Here is a 23,229-nt window from a genome sequence, read left to right on the forward strand (position 1 = left end):
GAAAGAGACTCTGAACCCTTATCAGGAAGTTGGGCGTTAGAGAGCCTGCGCAGATGTAAGTTAAACACTATTCAGGTTATTTCCTGTTAAGTCTCTGCAGACGCTTGAGCTGGAGGAGTCAGACCTGAGAGCTTCATCCAGGTTTGCAGAAGCCCTGCCTCCCTGACCACAGGACTAATGTCTGAGTTCAGTTCCCTCCTCCATTAATGTAGGACTTGAGGTTTGCCAATAGGTCTCAGGTCAGCAATAGCTCCTGGATGCCCCCAGATTTTGTGCCCTGCATATCTTTGCTTCCTCTCCTCAGTTGCCTACCCACCCACAGGCTATTTACTTCAGTAAACACACTTTAGGCCACAAATCCTGTGCTTTCTTTCTTTCTTTCTTTCTTTCTTTCTTTCTTTCTTCCTTCCTTCCTTCCTCCCTCCCTCCCTCCCTCCCTCCCTCCCTCCCTCCCTCCCTCTCTCCTTCCCTGCCTCTCTCTCTCTCTTTCTCTTTTCTTTTCTCTTCTTCTTTTTTGTTTTTTCTTACTTCTGAAATCTCCTAAATGTCACTTTAAGATTTTGATTCTCACCAACACCATATTCTTTGTTTTTAGGTATATGGTGTGTGTGTGCATGTTCATCTGCAAGTGACTCACATGTATAACCACAGGGCCAGTTCTCTTGCTGGTTATAGGGGTAAGGGTATGGAAGGGAATCTCTCCTTATGTAAGCTGATGCAAGGCAGACAAGTTCAGGGCCACCTCATATCCTAAAGGGCCAGTTCACTTTCACTTCCAATATGACTGGAAGCTGTATAATGCTCCAATGCCAGGTGTGGCCCTTTTCCCTAGTGCTGGAGCAGGGCCAGTTCTCCAGCTGTCATGAACCCAGGGCCAGGTTTCATGTCTGCTTCAGATGCTGAGGGAAGAGTTGGAGGGGGAAGGGGAATATCTCTCCCTCATTCATACCAGTTTAGGGGAGACAATGGCAGGGCCAACTTTCCACACTCATACCTTTGGTGCTATACAACACCACCACCACAATGTTTGGGGCCTGTTCTCCTGAGAACTCCAAGTGGGTAAGGGCAGATTCAGTTCTCTTCTTCTGTTATCCCCAGGTCTTCTTCTCTCTGGGGCCCAGGAGAAGGCAGGTCCAGTTCTACACAGCACTACTCAGACATCAGTATGTCCCTGGACATCAGCCCAGACCAGGGATTTCTGCCTGGATTTTGGTGGTAATTAATCCCTGCTGCTGAAGTACCATAGATCCTGATGGTCCCCCAGAGGCAGCACTGGACAGAACCCCACCATGGTCCCAGGGGCAGCACTGGCTGTTCACATCAGGCTGTTCCACATTACCCTCGATTCTCCAGTTCTGCTTCTCTTCATTGTGCCCACATCCTTCTGTTTCTCTTTCTCCCAAATCGGATAGGGGACTAATATCCAATATATATAAAGAACTCAAGAAGGTGGACTCCAGAAAATTCAAATAACCCCATTAAAAATGGGGCTCAGAACTGAACAAAGAATTCTCACCTGAGGAATACCAAATGGCAGAGAAGCACCTGAAAACATGTTCAACATTCTTAATCATCAGGGAAATGCAAATCAAAACAACCCTGAGATTCCACCTCACACCAGTCAGAATGGCTAAGATCAAAAATTCAGGTGACAGCAGATGCTGGCGAGGATGTGGAGAAAGAGGAACACTCCTCCATTGTTGGTGGGATTGCAGGCTTGTACAACCACTCTGGAAATCAGTCTGGTGGTTCCTTAGAAAATTGGACATAGTACTACCGGAGTATCCAGCAATACCTCTCCTGGGCATATATCCAGACGATGTTCCAACCGGTAAGAAGGACACATGCTCCACTATGTTCATAGCAGCCTTATTTATAATAGCCAGAAGCTGGAAAGAACCCAGATGCCCCTCAAGAGAGGAATGGATACAGAAAATGTGGTACATTTACACAATGGAGTACTACTCAGCTATTAAAAAGAATGAATTTATGAAATTCTTAGTCAAATGGATGGACCTGGAGGGCATCATCCTGAGTGAGGTAACATATTCACAAAGGAACTCACACAATATGTACTCACTGATACGTGGATATTAGCCCAAAACTTAGGATACCCAAGATATAAGATACAATTTGCTGAATGAATGAAACTCAAGAAGAATGAAGACTGAAGTGTGGACACTATGCCCCTCCTTAGAATTGGGAACAAAACACCCATGGAAGGAGTTACAGAGACAAAGTTTGGAGCTGAGACGAAAGGATGGACCATGTAGAGACTGCCATATCCAGGGATCCACCCCATAATCAGCTTCCAAACGCTGGCACCATTGCATACACTAGCAAGATTTTGCTGAAAGGACCCAGATGTAGCTGTCTCTTGTGAGACTATGCCGGGGCCTAGCAAACACAGAAGTGGATGCTCACAGTCAGCTAATGGATGGATCACAGGGCTCCCAATGGAGGAGCTAGAGAAAGTACCCAAGGAGCTAAAGGGATCTGCAACCCTATAGGTGGAACAACATTATGAACTAACCAGTACCCCGGAGCTCTTGACTCTAGCTGCATATGTATCAAAAGATGGCCTAGTCGGCCATCACTGGAAAGAGAGGCCCATTGGACACACAAACTTTATATGCCCCAGTACAGGGGAACGCCAGGGCCAAAAAAAATGGGAATGGGTGGGGAGGGAAGTGGGGGGGAGGGTATCGTGGACTTTTGGGATAGCATTGGAAATGTAATTGAGGAAAATATGTAATAAAAATATTAAAAAAGAAATTAATAGAAGTCATAAAAGAAATGAATTTAACAGATATCTACAGAACATTTTATCCTAAAACAGAAGAATATACCTTCTTCTCAGCACCTCATTGTACCTTTTCCAAAATTGACCATATAATTAGTCACAAAATAGGCCTCAACAGATACAAAAATATTAAAATTATCCCATGCATTCTATCAGATCACCATGGACTAAGGCTGATCTTCAATACCAACATAAATAATAGAAAGCTAACATTCACATGGAATCTGAATAACACTCTACTCACTGATACTTTGGTCAAAGAAGAAATAAAGAAATTAAAGACTTTTTAGAGTTTAATGAAAATGAAGTCACAACATACCCAAATTTATGGAATACAAAGAAAGCAATCCTAAGAGGAAAACTCATAGCTCTGAGGGCTGCCAAAAAGAAACTAGACAGAGCATACACTAGTAGCTTGACAGCAAACCTAAATGCTCTAGAACAAAAGGAAGCAAATTCACCGAAGAAATGACAGGAAGTAATCAGACTCAGGACTGAAATCAGCCAAGCAGAAAGAAAAAGAACTATTCAAAGAATCAGCCAAACCAGGAGCTGGTTCTTTGAGAAAATCAACAAGATAGAAAAATCCTTAGCCAGACTAACTAGGGGGCACAGGGACAGTATCCTAATTAACAAATTCAGAAATGAAAAGGGAGGCATAACAACGGAACCCGAGAAAATTCAAGACATCATTAGATCCTACTACAAAAGGCTATACTCAACAAAACTATTAAACCTGGATGAAATGGACAATTTTCTAGCAGATACCAGGTACCAAAGTTAAATCAGGATCAGATTAATGATCTAAACAGTCCCATATACCTTAAATAAGTAGAAGCAGTCATTAATAGTCTCCCAACCAAAAAAAGCCCAGGACCAGATGGGTTTGGTGCAGAATTCTGTCAGACCTTCAAAGAAGACCTAATTCCAACTCTCCTCAAACTATTCCACCAAATAGAAACAGAAGGTACTCTACCCAATTCATTCCATGAAGCCACAATTACTCTGATACCTAAACCACATAAAGACCCAACAAAGAAAAAGAACTTCAGACCAATTTCCCTTATGAACATGGATGCAAAAATACTCAGTGAAATCCTCGAAAACTGAATCCAAGAACACATGAAAACAAACATCCATCATGATCAAGTAGGCTTCATCCCAGGGATGCAGGGATGGTTTAATATACAGAAATCTATTAAGGTAATCAACTATATAAACAAACTCAAAGACAAAAGCCACAGGATCATTTTGTTAGATGCCGAGAAAACATTTGACAAAATCCAACACCCCTTCATGATAAAAGTCTTGGAAAGTTCAAGGACCATATCTAAACATAATAAAAGCAATATACAGCAAACCAGTAGCCAACATCAAATTAAATGGCGAGAAACTGGAAGTAATCCCACTTGTCAGGAAGTAGACAAGGCTGTCTACTTTCTCCCTACCTATTAAATATAGTGCTTGAAGTCTTAGCCAGAGCAATTTAACAACAAAAGGAGATCAAGGGGATACAAATTGGAAAGGATGAAGTCAAAATATCACTATTTACAGATGATATGATAGAACATATAAGTGACCCTAAAAATTCCACCAGAGAACTCCTAAACCTGATAAAAAGCTACAGTGAAGTATCTGGATATAAAATTAACTCAAACAAATCAGTGACCTTTCTCTACACAAAGGATAAACAGGCTGAGAAAGAAATTAGGGAGACAACACCCTTCACAATAGTCACTAATAATATAAAATATCTTGGTGTGACTCTAACTAAGGAAGTGAAAGATCTGTATTTTAAGAACTTCAAGTCTCAGAAGAAAGAAACTGAAGAAGATCTCAGAAGACAGAAAGATCTCCTATGTTCATGGATTGACAGGATTAATATAGCCAAAATGGCTATCCTGCCAAAAGCAATCTACAGATTCAATGCAATCCCCATCAAAATTCCAACTCAATTCTTCACAGAGTTAGAAAAGGAAGTTTGCACATTCATCTGGAATAACAAAAAACATAGGATAGCAAAAACTATTCTCAACAATAAAAGAACTTCTGGTGGAATTACCATGCATGACCTCAAGCTATACTACAGAGCAATTGTGATAAAAACTGCATGGTACTGGTACAGAGACAGGTAGATCAACGGAATAGAATTGAAGACCCAGAAATGAACCCACACACCTGTGGTCACTTGATCTTTGACAATGGAGATACAACCATCCAGTGGAAAAATGATAGCATTTTCAACAAATGATTGCACAACTGGCAGTTATCATGTATAAGCATGCGAATTGATCCATTCTTATCTCCTTGAACAAAGAACAAGTCTAAGTAGATCAAAGAACTCCACATAAAACCAGAGACCCTGAAACTTATAGAGCAGAAAGTGGGGAAAAGCCTTGAAGATATGGGCACAGGGGAAAAATCCCTGAATAGAACAGCAATGGAGTGTGCTCTAAGATCAAGAATTGACAAATGGGACCTCATAAAATTGTAAAGCTTCTATAAGGCAAAAGATACTCTCAATAAGACAAAAAGGCCACCAACAGATTGGGAAAGGATTTTTTTCCAATCCTAAATCAGATAGGGGACTAATATCCAATATATACAAAATGCTCAAGAAGCTGGACTCCAGAAATTCAAATAACCCCATTAAAAATGGTGTACTGAGATCTTGGTCCGAGACCCGCCGAACTTAGGAAATTAGTCTGAACAGGTGAGAGGGTGCGCCAGAGAACCTGACAGCCTCTGGAACAGGCAGAAGCACAGAGGCGCTGAGGCAGCACCCTGTGTGGGCCGGGGACAGCCGGCCACCTTCCGAACCAGAGGACAGGTGCCCGCCCGGCTGGGGAGGCGACCTAAGCCACAGCAGCAGCGGTCGCCATCTTGGTCCAGGACCCGCCGAACTTAGGAAATTAGTCTGAACAGGTGAGAGGGTGCGCCAGAGAACCTGACAGCTTCTGGAACAGGCAGAAGCACAGAGGCGCTGAGGCAGCACCCTGTGTGGGCCGGGGACAGCCGGCCACCTTCCGGACCGGAGGACAGGTGCCCACCCGGCTGGGGAGGCGGCCTAAGCCACAGCAGCAGCGGTCGCCATCTTGGTCCCGGGACTCCAAGGAACTTAGGAATTTAGTCTGCTTAGGTGAGAGTCTGTACCACCTGGGAACTGCCAAAGCAACACAGTGTCTGAGAAAGGTCCTGTTTTGGGCCTTCTTCTTCGGCCAGGAGGAGGCCCAAATACAAGATATCTGCGCACCTTCCCTGTAAGAGAGCTTGCCAGCAGAGAGTGCTCTGAGCACTGAAACTCAGAGGAGAGAATCTGTCTCCCAGGTCTGCTGATAGACGGTAACAGAATCACCAGAAGAACAATCTCTAAACAGAGTCAACTATAACTACTAACTCCAGAGATTACCAGATGGCGAAAGGTAAACGTAAGAATCTTACTAACAGGAACCAAGACCACTCACCATCACCAGAACCCAGCACACCCACTTCGCCCAGTCCAGGGAACCCCAACACACCTGAGAACCTAGACCTAGATTTAAAAGCATATCTCATGATGATGGTAGAGGACATCAAGAAGGACTTTAATAAATCACTTAAAGAAATACAGGAGAACACTGCTAAAGAGTTACAAGTCCTTAAAGAAAAACAGGAAAACACAATCAAACAGGTAGAAGTCCTTACAGAAAAAGAGGAAAAAACATACAAACAGGTGATGGAAATGAACAAAACCATACTAGACCTAAAAAGGGAAGTAGACACAATAAAGAAAACTCAAAGCGAGGCAACACTAGAGATAGAAACCCTAGGAAAGAAATCTGGAACCATAGATTTGAGCATCAGCAACAGAATACAAGAGATGGAAGAGAGAATCTCAGGTGCAGAAGATTCCATAGAGAACATCGGCACAACAATCAAAGAAAATGGAAAATGCAAAAAGATCCTAACTCAAAATATCCAGGAAATCCAGGACACAATAAGAAGACCAAACGTACGGATAATAGGAGTGGATGAGAATGAAGATTTTCAACTCAAAGGTCCAGCAAACATCTTCAACAAAATTATTGAAGAAAACTTCCCAAATCTAAAGAATGAGATGCATATGAACATACAAGAAGCCTACAGAACTCCAAATAGACTGGACCAGAAAAGAAATTCCTCCCGACACATAATAATCAGAACATCAAATGCACTAAATAAAGATAGAATACTAAAAGCAGTAAGGGAAAAAGGTCAAGTAACATATAAAGGCAAGCCTATCAGAATTACACCAGATTTTTCACCAGAGACTATGAAAGCCAGAAGAGCCTGGACAGATGTTATACAGACACTAAGAGAACACAAACTGCAGCCCAGGCTACTATACCCAGCCAAACTCTCAATTATCATAGAGGGAGAAACCAAAGTATTCCACGACAAAACCAAATTCACGCATTATCTCTCCACGAATCCAGCCCTTCAAAGGATAATAACAGAAAAAAACCAATACAAGAACGGGAACAACGCCCTAGAAAAAACAAGAAGGTAATCCCTCAACAAACCTAAAAGAAGACAGCCACAAGAACAGAATGCCACCTTTAACAACTAAAATAACAGGAAGCAACAATTACTTTTCCTTAATATCTCTTAACATCAATGGTCTCAACTCGCCAATAAAAAGACATAGACTAACAAACTGGCTACACAAACAAGACCCAACATTTTGCTGCTTACAGGAAACTCATCTCAGAGAAAAAGATAGACACTACCTCAGAATGAAAGGCTGGAAAACAATTTTCCAAGCAAATGGTATGAAGAAACAAGCAGGAGTAGCCATCCTAATATCTGATAAGATTGACTTCCAACCCAAAGTCATCAAAAAAGACAAGGAGGGACACTTCATTCTCATCAAAGGTAAAATCCTCCAAGAGGAACTCTCAATTCTGAATATCTATGCTCCAAATACAAGAGCAGCCACATTCACTAAAGAAACTTTAGTAAAGCTCAAAGCACACATTGCGCCTCACACAATAATAGTGGGAGACTTCAACACACCACTTTCACCAATGGACAGATCATGGAAACAGAAACTAAACAGGGACACACTGAAACTAACAGAAGTGATGAAACAAATGGATCTGACAGATATCTACAGAACATTTTATCCTAAAACAAAAGGATATACCTTCTTCTCAGCACCTCATGGTACCTTCTCCAAAATTGACCACATAATAGGTCACAAATCAGGCCTCAACAGATTCAAAAATATTGAAATTGTCCCATGTATCCTATCAGATCACCATGCACTAAGGCTGATCTTCAATAACAAAATAAATAACAGAAAGCCAACATTCACATGGAAACTGAACAACACTCTTCTCAATGATACCTTGGTCAAGGAAGGAATAAAGAAAGAAATTAAAGACTTTTTAGAGTTTAATGAAAATGAAGCCACAACGTACCCAAACCTTTGGGACACAATGAAAGCATTTCTAAGAGGGAAACTCATAGCTCTGAGTGCCTCCATGAAGAAACGGGAGAGAGCACATACTAGCAGCTTGACAACACATCTAAAAGCTCTAGAAAAAAAGGAAGCAAATTCACCCAAGAGGAGTAGACGGCAGGAAATAATCAAACTCAGGGGTGAAATCAACCAAGTGGAAACAAGAAGAACTATTCAAAGAATTAACCAAACGAGGAGTTGGTTCTTTGAGAAAATCAACAAGATAGATAAACCCTTAGCTACACTCACTAAAGGGCACAGGGACAAAATCCTAATTAACAAAATCAGAAATGAAAAGGGAGACATAACAACAGATCCTGAAGAAATCCAAAACACCATCAGATCCTTCTACAAAAGGCTATACTCAACAAAACTGGAAAACCTGGACGAAATGGACAAATTTCTGGACAGATACCAGGTACCAAAGTTGAATCAGGATCAAGTTGACCTTCTAAACAGTCCCATATCCCCTAAAGAAATAGAAGCAGTTATTAATAGTCTCCCAGCCAAAAAAAGCCCAGGACCAGACGGGTTTAGTGCAGAGTTCTATCAGACCTTCAAAGAAGATCTAACTCCAGTTCTGCACAAACTTTTTCACAAGATAGAAGTAGAAGGTATTCTACCCAACTCATTTTATGAAGCCACTATTACTCTGATACCTAAACCACAGAAAGATCCAACAAAGATAGAGAACTTCAGACCAATTTCTCTTATGAACATCGATGCAAAAATCCTTAATAAAATTCTCGCTAACCGAATCCAAGAACACATTAAAGCAATCATCCATCCTGACCAAGTAGGTTTTATTCCAGGGATGCAGGGATGGTTTAATATACGAAAATCCATCAATGTAATCCATTATATAAACAAACTCAAAGACAAAAACCACATGATCATCTCGTTAGATGCAGAAAAAGCATTTGACAAGATCCAACACCCATTCATGATAAAAGTTCTGGAAAGATCAGGAATTCAAGGCCAATACCTAAACATGATAAAAGCAATCTACAGCAAACCAGTAGCCAACATCAAAGTAAATGGAGAGAAGCTGGAAGCAATCCCACTAAAATCAGGGACTAGACAAGGCTGCCCACTTTCTCCCTACCTTTTCAACATAGTACTTGAAGTATTAGCCAGAGCAATTCGACAACAAAAGGAGATCAAGGGGATACAAATTGGAAAAGAGGAAGTCAAAATATCACTTTTTGCAGATGATATGATAGTATATATAAGTGACCCTAAAAATTCCAACAGAGAACTCCTAAACCTGATAAACAGCTTCGGTGAAGTAGCTGGATATAAAATTAACTCAAACAAGTCAATGGCCTTTCTCTACACAAAGAATAAACAGGCTGAGAAAGAAATTAGGGAAACAACACCCTTCTCAATAGCCACAAATAATATAAAATATCTCGGCGTGACTCTAACGAAGGAAGTGAAAGATCTGTATGATAAAAACTTCAAGTCCCTGAAGAAAGAAATTAAAGAAGATCTCAGAAGATGGAAAGATCTCCCATGCTCATGGATTGGCAGGACCAACATTGTAAAAATGGCTATCTTGCCAAAAGCAATCTACAGATTCAATGCAATCCCCATTAAAATTCCAACTCAATTCTTCAACGAATTAGAAGGAGCAATTTGCAAATTCATCTGGAATAACAAAAAACCTAGGATAGCAAAAACTCTTCTCAAGGATAAAAGAACCTCTGGTGGAATCACCATGCCTGACCTAAAGCTTTACTACAGAGCAATTGTGATAAAAACTGCATGGTACTGGTATAGAGACAGACAAGTGGACCAATGGAATAGAATTGAAGACCCAGAAATGAACCCACACACCTATGGTCACTTGATCTTCGACAAGGGAGCCAAAACCATCCAGTGGAAGAAAGACAGCATTTTCAACAATTGGTGCTGGCACAACTGGTTGTTATCATGTAGAAGAATGCGAATCGATCCATACTTATCTCCTTGTACTAAGGTCAAATCTAAGTGGATCAAGGAACTTCACATAAAACCAGAGACACTGAAACTTATAGAGGAGAAAGTGGGGAAAAGCCTTGAAGATATGGGCACAGGGGAAAAATTCCTGAACAGAACAGCAATGGCTTGTGCTGTAAGATCGAGAATTGACAAATGGGACCTAATGAAACTCCAAAGTTTCTGCAAGGCAAAAGACACTGTCTATAAGACAAAAAGACCACCAACAGACTGGGAAAGGATCTTTACCTATCCTAAATCAGATAGGGGACTAATATCCAACATATATAAAGAACTCAAGAAGGTGGACCTCAGAAAATCAAATAACCCCCTTAAAAAATGGGGCTCAGAACTGAACAAAGAATTCTCACCTGAGGAATACCGAATGGCAGAGAAGCACCTGAAAAAATGTTCAACATCCTTAATCATCAGGGAAATGCAAATCAAAACAACCCTGACAGTCCACCTCACACCAAACTTTATATGCCTCAGTATAGTGGAACGCCAGGGCCAAGAAGTGGGAGTGGGTGGGTAGGGGAGGGTATGGGGGACTTTTGGGATAGCACTGGAAATGTAAATGAAGAAAACACCTAATAAAAAAATTCAGGTGACAGCAGATGCTGGCAAGGATGTGGAGAAAGAGGAACACTTCTCCCTTGCTGGTGCGATTGCAAGCTTGTACAACCACTCTGGAAATCAGTCTGGCGGTTCCTCAGAAAATTGGACATAGTACTACTGGAGGATCCTGCAATACCTCTCCTGGGCATATATCCAGAAGATTTTCCAACTGGTAATAAGGACACATGCTCCACTATGTTCATAGCAGCCTTATTTATAATAGCCAGAAGCTGGAAAGAACCCAGATGCCCCTCAAGAGAAGAATGGATACAGAAAATGTGGTACATTTACACAATGGAGTACAACTCAGCTTTTAAAAACAATGAATTAATGAAATTCTTAGGCAAATGGATGGATCTGAAGGATATCGTCCTGAGTGATGTAACCCAATCACAAAATAATTCACTTGATGAGTACTCACTGATTAGTGGATATTAACTTAGAAACTTAGAATTCCCAAGATACAATTTGCAAAACACACACACACACACACACACACACACACACACACACACACACACAAACAAACAAGAAGGAAGACCAACGTGTGGATACTTCATTCCTTCTTAGAATAGTCAACAAAATACCCATGGAAGGAGTTACACAGACAAAGTTTGGAGCTGAGACAAAATGATGGGCTATCCAGAGACTGCCCCACCTGGGGATCCATCCCATAATCAGCCACAAAATGCAGACACTTTTGCATATGCCAGCAAGATTTTGCTGAAAGGACCCTGATATAGCTGTCTCTTGGCTATGCAGTACTTGGCAAATACAGAAGTGGATGCTCACAGTTATCTATTGTATGGAACACAAGGCCCCCAATGGTAGAACAGGAGAAAGTACCCAAGGAGCTGAAGGGGTCTGCAATCTGATAGGTGGAACAACAATATGAGCTAACCAGTATCCCCAGAGCTCATGTCTCTAGCTGCATATTGAGCAGAAGATGGCCTATTCAGCCATCATTGGGAAGAGAGACTCTTGCAAACTTTATATGCCCCAGTACAGGGGAACACCAGGGCCAAAAGTGGGAGTGGGTGGGTAGCAGAGTAGGGCAGGGGGACCATATAGGGGTATTTCAGGATAGCATTTGAAATGTAAATGAAGAAAATATCTAATAAAAAATTGAAAAAAAAGAGAATACAATCAACAAGAGCCAGGGAAATATGTCAACAACAGAGCCTATCTATCCTACTACAGCAAGTCCTTGACACCCTAACCCAGTTGAAGTACAAGAAAATGACCTTTAATCCAATCTTAGGATGATTATAGAGGCCTATAAAGGGGGGATTTATAAATCTCTTAAAAATACAGGAAAATACAATCAAGCAGGTGAAGAATATGAATAAAACTGTTCCAGACCTGAAAATGGAAATAGAACCAACAATGAAAACACAAACTGAGGAAATTCTGGAGATGGAAAACCTAGGTAAGAGAACAGAAACTATAGATGTGAGCACCGCCAACAGAATACAAGAGATAGAAGAGAGAATCTTAGGTGTAGAAGATACTATAGAATAAATCGATACATCAGTCAAAGAAAATGTTACAATAAAAATTTTCTGACACAGAACATCCAGGAAATTTGGTATGCTATGAAAAGACCAACCCTAAGAATAATAGTGAGATGCCCAGTCTTTTAAGTTCATTCTCCATTTTAGAGAACCTGACCTAAGTTTGAATTCAGGGAAACTAACAGGCTGGTACCTAACATTAATTTCCAACTTGGCCCCTAACAAAACTCAAGCCTAGATCCAGTCTCTAGGCTAATCCCCAACAAGACCAGTGTTTCCAGGTTACACCCTTAACAAGACCAGTGTCTCTAGGTTATTCCCCCAACAAATTTGCACCCCCAGGTTACAAGCCCACCCACTACCTAACGACCACCGATACAGAGGAAAGCAGAAATTAAGTTTATAATATGACTCCTAGCACCAGCCAATTATGTTAAAGGCCACAATATCTTTCCAATTAGATGCTCGCACATGTACTCCCTGCTTGCTGCTTACTATAAAGCCTGGCCCCAGTAGACATTTGGGGCTCTCTCACTACCAAAACCATCCTGCATGACAGTGGTGCATTGGGGTGTGTGTGAGCTAGCTCAAATAGAATATAGACCCTTCTGTGTGTTGCATAAGATTGACTCCTGTCTTTTTGGAGGGGGATCACTAATATTTCCCTGGTACTACAATAGGAATAGAAGAAGGAGAAGATTCCTAGCTCTTCCAGCTCAGATTATTAGGAAACAGTTTCAACATGTAAAAGCAGTAGACTTATATAAAACATTACTACCCCTGAGAATCCACTTAAGTAAACACTCCCTTCCCTGATACCTGGTATGTGCCTGATTATTGCATCATTGCAAGAGTCACTCCCCACGTAATTAAAGTAGTTGGCTGTCTTCTCTCACAGTTTCTGTGGTTTTTGTACAGCAATTGTATTCTCCTCTTTTGACTGATTGGTAGAGGCTTGTATAAAATAAGTACTTAATGAATATTTATGGTATGAATCATGTAGAGGGAAGGAAACACATACTGATACTAAGTAAGCCATACTGCATAGTAGTATCAAACCCTGGAAGAAGTTTACCTTGTTACTGGGATTGTCAGAAAGTTAGAGAGCCTTTCAGGTGAGTGCCAGGGCCAGGCTGGCTTCATTGACACATACAGATATTATCTGGGCAGTGAAACCATAGGGATTCTCATACCTATGCATTCTGAGGTGATGGGGAAAGATCTCAAGGCCAAGATCACTGTCATAGACATAGGGGATAGTGCCTTCAGGAATGAGCTGTTTCTCAGAGAGAAAGTATGTTAAGAGGGAAGATCAGTAACTGTGACCATTGGAGTCCTGTGAAGGGTGAAGATGATTTGAATCAGAGAAGCTGGGTGTTCCTCACCGAAGCATAGGGTGAGACAAGTTCATAGCCCCATCCTATGATCAAGCACACAGAGGTGAATAGAGAAAGATGGTCAGATTCAGTAGTTAAATGTCGACAGTGACCTGTACCCCACTGCCCTGGAACCAGCTAAGAGTGCCGCTGGTGCTCAGAACATGTGGGTTCATGGATCTCCCATGTGGGTTGTGTCTCCATACTCACAGAACCATACTGGCAACTGTCAGCTTATGTCCCTGCTGTCCTTTCATGTTCACCCGAAGACTCCTCACGTGACAACAGAACTGAATGCAGAAAGTGACCACCATGAGCTCCATATCTGTCTGTATCACCAGGTGCTTCACATTTGTCTGTGACACTGTGGCTTCCATGTAATTTTTGTCAGGCCCTGTTAAGTGAAGATTACATAACACATATGTCAGGAGCACCTCTTCCTGACTTTCATACAGACAGTGGAGCAAACCCAGATGATGTTGATAGGTTGGGTTCCCTAGGGTGCTCTTTAGCATCTTCAACTCTGTCCCCAAAGGCAGTTTGCAGTCAAAGATCTTTTTCATTTCTCTCATTCCCTGTTCATTCACAAGACCAAATAGAAAGTGCACAGTGGGTTCCTCACACAGAGTATGTCTTCCATATACTTCTATCAGTGTTTCCACAGTTCTTTTGAATTCCATACCATCACATCTTTCATCACTATCCTCCAAGATGTAAGACATGACTGCAAAGAACTCCTGGAGACACAAGTGGGCAAAGCTGTAGCTCAGAGAGCTGGCCTGCTTTTGAAGGATACCGATCTTCAGGAAAGTGGCAATGGCATCCTCTGCTAACCCTTGCTTACAGAGGTCGCTTTCACTGAACAGGGTTCTTCTTTGGCAGATCCCCTCAGCAGCCAGTGAGCAGAGGGCTCTGAGCTGGGTCCTCATGTGCTGCCCTGGGATTGTCAGGGAAAGGTATTTCAGGCAGAGGGCTGTGGTGGTCTGTGAGGTCAGGGAGAGCTCTCCACCCTGCTCCATCTGCTTTTTCAGGCAAGTGCAGACCAACCAGCACACCCAGGGAACCTCACACAGGGTCAGGAGCACTGGGTTAGATACCACCAATCTAAAAGCAGCAATTGCATCGCTCTCCTTCACAAAATATTTGCGGAAATAGACCTCCCGTTCAAACTTGGAGAACCCCAGGACTTCCACCCGACGTGGCTGCCCCACATAAGGAATGATCTTCTGTAGAGCTGTGGTCCGAGCTGTGAGCAAGAAGGAAGCCCCAGGAAGGATGGATTTCCCTAGTAAACTGCCCAGCAGAGTGTGCACAGGCTGTCTTTGACTCCAGTGCAGACATAGCTCAGGATTCTGGTCTGCCAAGACCCATGCTGGCTCATCTATGCCATCCAGGATGAAGAGCAGCTCCTTAGGGTGAGACAGGATCTGCCTGATGGGAACGGTGGGCACTTCCTGGCCTTGTGCTATGAGCTCAGCCAGACTCAGCTGCTCATACTGGGCCAGCTCCCTGCAACTGAGGAAGAAGACATGCTGGAAGTGATTCCTGTAGAGCTGGCCTTCCTTCCAGGCTCTCTTCACCTGCCTGGCCAGTGTTGACTTCCCAATTCCAGCAGCACCCTCTATTATGACTAATTGAGGCTTTTTATGGGTACCTCTGTTTGGGCCAAATAAGTCTTGGATCTCAATCATATGTCCTCTTTCTTCTTCTTCACATGAATACCAGCTTTTCCTGATCAAGTTTTCTGAGCCTCTTGAGCACAATTTTTCAAAGAGTAGTAGGTTTGTTAACTTTTGGACCAGATTCTTTCTTTTCCTTGACCATGTGGGGTCCAGAGTCTCTCCTTTTTGTTTTATGTGTACTTTTGGAATTGTCCCTGAATAAAAGAGAGAAAGATTAAGAGAAATGTTCATATTAGGGTTGTCTGTTCATACAATCTTTCCTTTCCTTCCTTTGTTCCTTCCCTCCTACCTTCCTTCCATTCTACCTTCCTTCCTTCTTACCTTTCTTTGATCCTTCAACATCTGGATTGAGTTAGCCACCTGTGTAAGCTGTATAGCATACAGGCTATAGGCATTGATATATTCTGAAAAGCTCAGTGCAGAAAGTGTGAGTTTAGAGTAGAAGATTCAAGTGTTCATGTGACTAATAATTCTGTGTGACATTAATCCTTATTTCAGATATTTATTGATTTCTTACTCTATGCAAGACTTGCTCTTGAGGCTAAGATTAAAGTGTGAATTCACAGGTACAACTCTGTCCTCAGTCAGCATATGAGATGATCCACTAGCTTCACTGAGCTCAGCTTTCTCACCTATAATGTGGGGACTGTGGACTCTCCCTGTTGGAGTTCATAGAGTAGTTGGGGAGATTACAGACAGTGGGGTGGATGTCTACTCCTGACAGATCTTAGTGGACCCACCATTGCAGTCCTTAAAACATCATTCTGCAAGTCCTGAGACTGTGAGTCTGATGGGAAGATCTATAATACCAGAGACTTCATGGTTCAGGATATAGACTTGGTTCCCTGTCCCCAGGCCTGGCAATCTCTGTTGTATTTTATACTGTCTTCCAGATATCTTTGGTAAAAACAAGCCTTGTTTGTGGCTAATGTTTGAATGTCCTTCATCCTTTCTGAAACTTATGCTGAATTATAGTTGCCAACATACAAGTAAGGGATCAGATCTAATGTGAGTGGAGTCATGGGAGCAGGCCAATACTTATCATCTAGGAATGGGGAAACTGTTGTGGAAAAGGATATCCTTTCTTTCTTGTAGGTAACTGTTTGTTTTTTATACTCCATTTTTGAAGCTGAGTAGTCATAGTTTTCAATCTTAGATTCCCAGCCTCCAGAGCTATAATATGCAAACCCAAACACAAATCTCATCTCACCATTTCACTTTGAAGGAGCTCAAGATAAAACAGACAGTAGGACACCTCATGTACTAGAATCCAAGTTCATTCTTTAATACATGCTAGTTGTCTGAAGTACAAGGTTGTACTGCCATAGATGAGGTGTTGGTGATAATTTGAGTGTAGCATTCATTCACACAAGCCCTTGAGGACCAGGCTTCAGGGGCTAACTTGCCTGTGAAATCAGGATGAATAGATCTGCACTGTCATCTGTAGAAGTACTTCTAACATCTCCTGAGTGCAGCAAGTTGGCCACTCATGTCTGTGGGCAAGGTCTGTCTGACTCAGGACATGTCTCCTCAAAGTGCCAAGAGAGATCCCAGCTCTTCCCAGAGCACTTTCTCCAAGACCTTCCATAGAAGTTTCTGTGGGACTGTGTACTGGAGGCTTTTCACAGAGATCTCTGGCCCATCTGGGTGAAAGGGTTCAAGCAAATGGGAGCGAGTGTAAGCAGGGAGGGGAAATCACCTCCACTGCCTCCTCTGCTGCAGTTGCCTCCACCTCAGTTGCTCACTGCATCCATCGTCCTGTGCTGAGTCAGGCCAGGCTGAGTCTGCCAGAGGCTGACTAGCCATCGAGGAGTGAGGGGGTGTGGGTAGGGCTTCTGGTGGTGTTTCAGGAGAGCATACCACTTCCCAGGTGTCAGTATTACAGCTCTTATGACAGAAGCTATCAGACGACAGAGTAGTTCTCACACATCTTTACTCCTTCTGGATAGGATTCTTATATACAGTTTTGGGTGGGTCAGGGTCTGAAGGTAGGTACTTCTCATTGGCTTGGTCTCATAGCTTGGGGATACCTTATCTGCATGTGGGAGGGCTTGGGGTGCTGCTCCTACATGACTTATGGCTAAAGACCTCTCTATGGGAGGGCTGTGGTGGGCAGTAGCTATGGGACAGGAGCTGGGGACTCAGGAGTGCAGCAAAACACCTACCATCCCTGCAGGATCACTGGGGTTTCAAGCCTGTGCCTGCCCAGGGATCAGGCTGCCTTTCACAGCCAACAACTCCAAATGTTTTCTTTCCAGTTCTGCTACACTTGAAAAGCATCTGGGGCAGCAAGATGGTTCAGCACTTAGAGAGCTTGCAGCAAAAGAGTGTGGACTCAAAATTACATAGTAAGATTCCATTTACATGCTATATTTATATTGTGTCCCCCTGTTCTTTCAGGCTCAGAAAGCTAAGACAGATGCTTCCCCAGGGTAAAATGGCTAGCTAGAATTGCTCCATTGATGAGCTCTGGATGTAGATGATGGAATGGTCTGCTTCCATGAATAAGAGAGCAACTGAGCTCAATTCTTCAACAAATTAGAAAGGGCAATTTGCAAATTCATCTGGAATAACAAAAAAACCTAGGATAGCAAAAACTCTTATCAATGATAAAAGAACCTCTGGTGGAATCACCATGCCTGACCTAAAGCTGTACTACAGAGCAATTGTGATTAAAAACTGCATGGTAAGGGTATAGCGACAAACAAGTAGACCAATGGAATAGAATTGAAGATACAGAAATGAACCCACACACCTACAGTCACTTGATCTTTGACAAGGGAGCAAAAACCACCCAGTGGAAAAAAGGCAGCATTTTCAACAAATGGTGCTGGCACAACTGGCGGTTATCATGTAGAAGAATTCGAATTGATCCATTTCTATCTCCTTGTACTAAGGTCAAATCTAAGTGGATCAAGGAACGCCACATAAAACCAGAGACGGTGAAACTTATATAGTAGAAAGTGGGGAAAAGCCTAGAAGATATGGGCACAGGGGAAAATTTCCTGAGTAGAACAGCAATGACTTGTGGTGTAAGATAGAGAATTGACAAATGGGACATCATAAAATTACAAAGCTTCTGTAAGGCAAAAGACACCATCAATAAGACAAAAAGACCACCAACAGATTGGAAAAGTATCTTTGCTAATCCTAAATCAGATAAGGGACTAATATCCTATATATATAAAGAGCTCAAGAAGGTGGACTCCAGAAAATCAAATAACCCCATTAAAAAATGGGGCTCAGAGCTAAACAAAGAATTCTCACCTGAGGAATACCGAATGGTTGAGAAGCACCTGAAAAAAATGTTCAGCATCCTTAATCATCAGGGAAATGGAAATCAAAACAACCCTGAGATTCCACCTCACACCAGTCAGAATGGCTAAGATCAAAAATTCAGGTGACAGAAGATGCTGGCGAGGATGTGGATAAAGAGGAACACTCCTCCATTGTTGGTGGGATTACAAGCTTGTACAACCACTCTGGAAATCAGTCTGGCAGTTCCTCAGAAAATTGGCCATGTACTACCGGAGGATCCCACAATACCTCTCCTGGGCATATACCCAGAAGATGTTCCAACCAGTAAGAAGGACACATGCTCCACTATGTTCATAGCAGCCTTATTTATAATAGTCAGAAGCTGGAAAGAACCCAGATGCCCCTCAAAGGAGGAATGGATACAGACAATGTGGTACATTTACACAATGGAGTACTACACAGCTATTAAAAACAGTGAATTTATGAAATTCCTAGGCAAATGGATGGACCTGGAGGGCATCATCCTGAGTGAGGTAACCCAATCACAAAAGAACTCACATGATATGTACTCACTGATAAGTGGATATTAGCCCAGAAACTTAGAATACCCAAGATACAAGATACAATTTGCAAAACACATGAAACTCAAGAAGAACGAAGACCAAGGTGTGGACACTTTGCCCCTTCTTAGAATTGGGAACAAAACACCCATGGAAGGAGTTACAGAGACAAAGTTTGGAACTGAGATGAAAGGATGACCATCTAGAGACTGCCATACCCGGGGACCCATCCCATAATCATCCTCCAAACGCTGACACCATTGCATACACCAGCAAGATTTTGCTGAAAGGACCCTGATATAGCTGTCTCTTGTGAGGCTATGCCATGGCCTGGTAAACACAGAAGAGGATGCTCACAGTCAGCTGTTGGATGGAACACAGGGCCACCAATGGAGGAGCTAGAGAAAGTACCCAAGGAGCTAAAGGGGTCTGCAACCTTATAGATGGAATAACAATATGAACTAACCAGTACCCCCGGAGCTCGTGTCTCTAGCTGCATATGTAGCAGAAGATGACCTAGTCGGCTATCATTGGGAAGAGAGGCTCCTTGGTTTTACAAACTTTATATGCCTCAGTATGGGGGAATGCCAGGGCCAAGAAGTGGGAGTGGGTGGGTAGGGGAGTGGGGGGAGGGTCTGGGGGACTTTTGGGATAGCATTTGAAATGTAAATGAAGAAAATACCTAGTTAAAAAATAAATTTAAAAAAAGAGAGAGAGCAACTGAAGAAGATTCCTGACATCAATTTAGTGCACTCATGTGTACATGCATGGTGTGACTCCCTACTCATACATGCCCTCACACAGGCAAACATACATTTACATATGTATGCATACCACCACCTCCCCCACATACACACACACACACACACACACACACACAGAGCATAAAGTAGATGGAAGTGGGAAATATTCTATTTAGCAAGGCAACCCATTGCCTAAAGAGACAAATGTCACAAGTTTTCTGTTATATATTTATCCTAGCTTTATATTTTTTGATTTGTGTGTTTAATTTTAAATATTTTTTACCTTTGTACACATTTACAGCATCTCTGCTCTTGTCTCGTCTCACTTCATTTCTCCTGTGTCCCTCCTTTCCATTTCAAATTTAACCTTTTTTGTCAAATTATTTGTACAAACATAAATACATAATAAAAAAACACACACACACAGTCTGCTGAGTCCATTAAGTGCTTCTGTTATGCATATGAGTGTAGTGTTGAGCACCTGGGTTTGGATAACCTATGAGAGACTCATCTCAGGAGAAGACTGATTCTCTCTCTCCTTCAGCAGCCATTAATTGTCTGTAGTTTTTCACCTAGAAGTGGGGACCTATAAAGCTTGTTTGGAGCGTTTCTAGAGGTCAGGAAACTCTAATGAGTCCAAGAGATGGGTTGGGTAAAAGGACTTGAGGGTTAAAGATAGAGTAGAACATTTACTATATGAAAATGGGATTTAAATTTAAGTGATAGGAATTGTGTGACAGGAGAGGTGTGGGTGGGACTGGATTAATGAAAACTAACAATGTATAAAATTTACTTATGGAAACATACTACTTTGAAGTTAATCAAAAATATAAATTAGATAAATGTAGGCAATGAGTGAATGGTGTTTCCCTCAGAAGTCATGAGCTACTAAATTCAAATCTCAGTGTTAAGTATGCAATACCTCCTAAAGAGTTACTGGTCATGGAGGAAGCAGAGACTCCAAAAGCAACATAGCCTGTTGCCATTGCTCTCGGTAACCTAACAGAACAAGAGTTTGACTCTATTACCGAAGACACAACATATATTTGTTACAGGACTTAAAGAAATCAAATTGAAATAGAAATGCAATTTCTTCTATGCTGGCTAGGGCTGGGGGCTGCTATGTAGACACTAGTGGAGAAAAACCATCAATGCAATTGCCTGGCAGTGACCCTGAATGCTAAAATACTGTACCAGGGAAGACATGTTCAGTGGGGCAACAGTGGCATGGCGGTATAGGGCAACCAACGGTTCTATCATTACTGTTGAGGAATTTCTGATTATATTTGAATTCCATGGGAGGGAATCAACGTTTGATATGGAAAACATGACCCAAAGCCCATGGTGCAGAAGGTCATGGGCCCTGTTGTTTTGCTAAATGGACATATTGTTAGGCTGCTTTCTGAATATGTTTATACTCATAGTCTAGTGCTTCTCTCAATTTGGCCAGATAAACTTCTCTCTTCAGTGATTAGCAATTAATGTAGAGACTCATATTCAGATTAAATGTCTGTTGATTGCTTGGTCCTAAGTGGAATATCTAAGAGTGATTACCCAGGATCTAGGAACACTTTAAGGGGCACACGGAATACCAAATAAAAAGGACCAGAAAAACAGCTTCCTATAACAGATATTTACAACAGTAAATATACAGAGCATAGAGAGATTACTGAGTACTACAAGAAAAAAATGCCATGGCATGTAAGTCACATCTGATGGCAAAGTCATCAGAGTGATATGACGAGAAGAGAGGAAGACAGAAGAATTAATTGGCTTTGTAGTATTGGTGAGTATGGAGCTTGCACCATTTATTTTCTGTAATCAGGCAAGGCTTCCAGTTGTGAGGCTGGAAACCAACCAAGCCACAAATTCCTTGACCCATAAGCTATCCTACTGTTCTAACTTGAGGTCATAGCCACCAGAGGGAGCCCATGCCAACAGGGCCTGGATGGCCAGGAACTGGAAGCTTGACAGCTCAGAGACCTAGGGTAGAACCAAACATGACTGAATAACAATAAAGTCAATGAAATGATTCCTAATGATATTCTGATGTCCTCAGAGATTGGTGCCTCGCTCAATGCCCATCAGAGTCTTGCTGATGCAGCTGATGGGAGAAGATGCAGAGACCCACAGGCAATATAAGAGCAAAGACACTGCCCTTACTTCCAGGGGCTTCCTGGGAGCAGTGCCCTGGCCCAGTAGTGAGACTGCAGGTGCAGGATTTCTAGGTGGAGCTTGAGGAACCCCTTGGAAGAGGGAGATAAAGGATGGTAGGTGCTTGCAGGTTTAAAGACAACAAAAGAACACAGCGCGTGGAACGTAGTCAACTAAGCAGAGCTCACAGGCTCTCACACAGACTAAAGTGGCAGTCATGTAGCCTGCATGGGTCTGTGCTTCGTCCTCTGCACACGTGCTATAGTTGTTTAGCTGGTGTTTTTCTGGGACTTCAAATAGTGGGAGAGGCAGTGTCTGATTATTGTCTGTTCTTGGAACCCTGTTTTTCCTACTGGGTTTCCTTGGTCATCCTGGACATGAGGGATTGCGCCTGGTTTCATATCATCTTGAATGCTGTGCTCAGTTGATATTCCTGGGAAGCTTACTCTTCTCTGAGGGGAAGTAGAGGAGGAATGGATTGGGAGGGAGATGTGGAGGTTTAGGAAGGAATTAGGGGGAATGGAGTCCGAGGAGGCTCTAGCCAGAATGTGTTGTTAAGAGAGAAGAATAAATAAAAAGTAAAAATAATTAGTCCAATTAATTAAGAAATATGTTTTTACAAAAATGTTAGTGAATCATGACAGTGAAGGCAAAGCTATAGTTCATCAACTGTGAGCCATGACCTCTCTAAGCCTTGCTCTACTTTTCCCAAGGTAGGACAATAGTAGTCTGTCTCTCAAAGTTTGGCTCTGAGTCTCAAGTGTGAGTGAGAGGTAAGTGAAGCCCTGGCATGGGGCCTGGAATGAGAGGTGTGCTCAGGAAACCCACTGATAACCCACTGGCCACTCGAGATGAGGAATCCTGTGGTCATGAGTTTTTCGGTTTGCCATTTCCCTGGTCAGAAAACCAAACGGAGTCCAGTTTCCCCAACTATAAATGCAACTTGCGCACTGCAGAGCCCAGAGGATCATTTCTAGCCTGTGACTCATAGCACTCCACCATGCTGCTCTGGCCTTGCATTTGAGTTCCTTGTCCCAATTCTCCATACAGTGTGTGTGT

The 23,229-nt window shown here is 42.3% G+C and overlaps 1 protein-coding gene across 8 annotated transcripts in view; it reads right to left on the bottom strand.

Moving 5' to 3' along the window:
- The window catches only part of Nlrp1b (NLR family, pyrin domain containing 1B), an 89,941-nt gene that overhangs the window by 50,300 nt on the left and 16,412 nt on the right, over nucleotides 1-23,229 (bottom strand). For 7 of the 8 annotated variants that reach the window (XR_001780036.1, XR_001780037.1, XM_017314698.2 and 4 more), the window contains exon 3: nucleotides 13,984-15,649. Coding sequence is in view for 5 of the 8 variants with exons in the window: in XM_017314698.2 (XP_017170187.1) it covers nucleotides 13,984-15,649 (1,666 nt within the window). In the remaining 3 variants the exon portion in view is untranslated. Of the gene's footprint in view, nucleotides 1-13,983; nucleotides 15,650-23,229 lie in introns of those variants that run through there. The other variant, XM_006533907.3, reaches the window with a different exon arrangement.

Source organism: Mus musculus, chromosome 11, assembly GCF_000001635.26.
Source record: "Mus musculus strain C57BL/6J chromosome 11, GRCm38.p6 C57BL/6J".
NCBI lineage: Eukaryota > Metazoa > Chordata > Mammalia > Rodentia > Muridae > Mus > Mus musculus.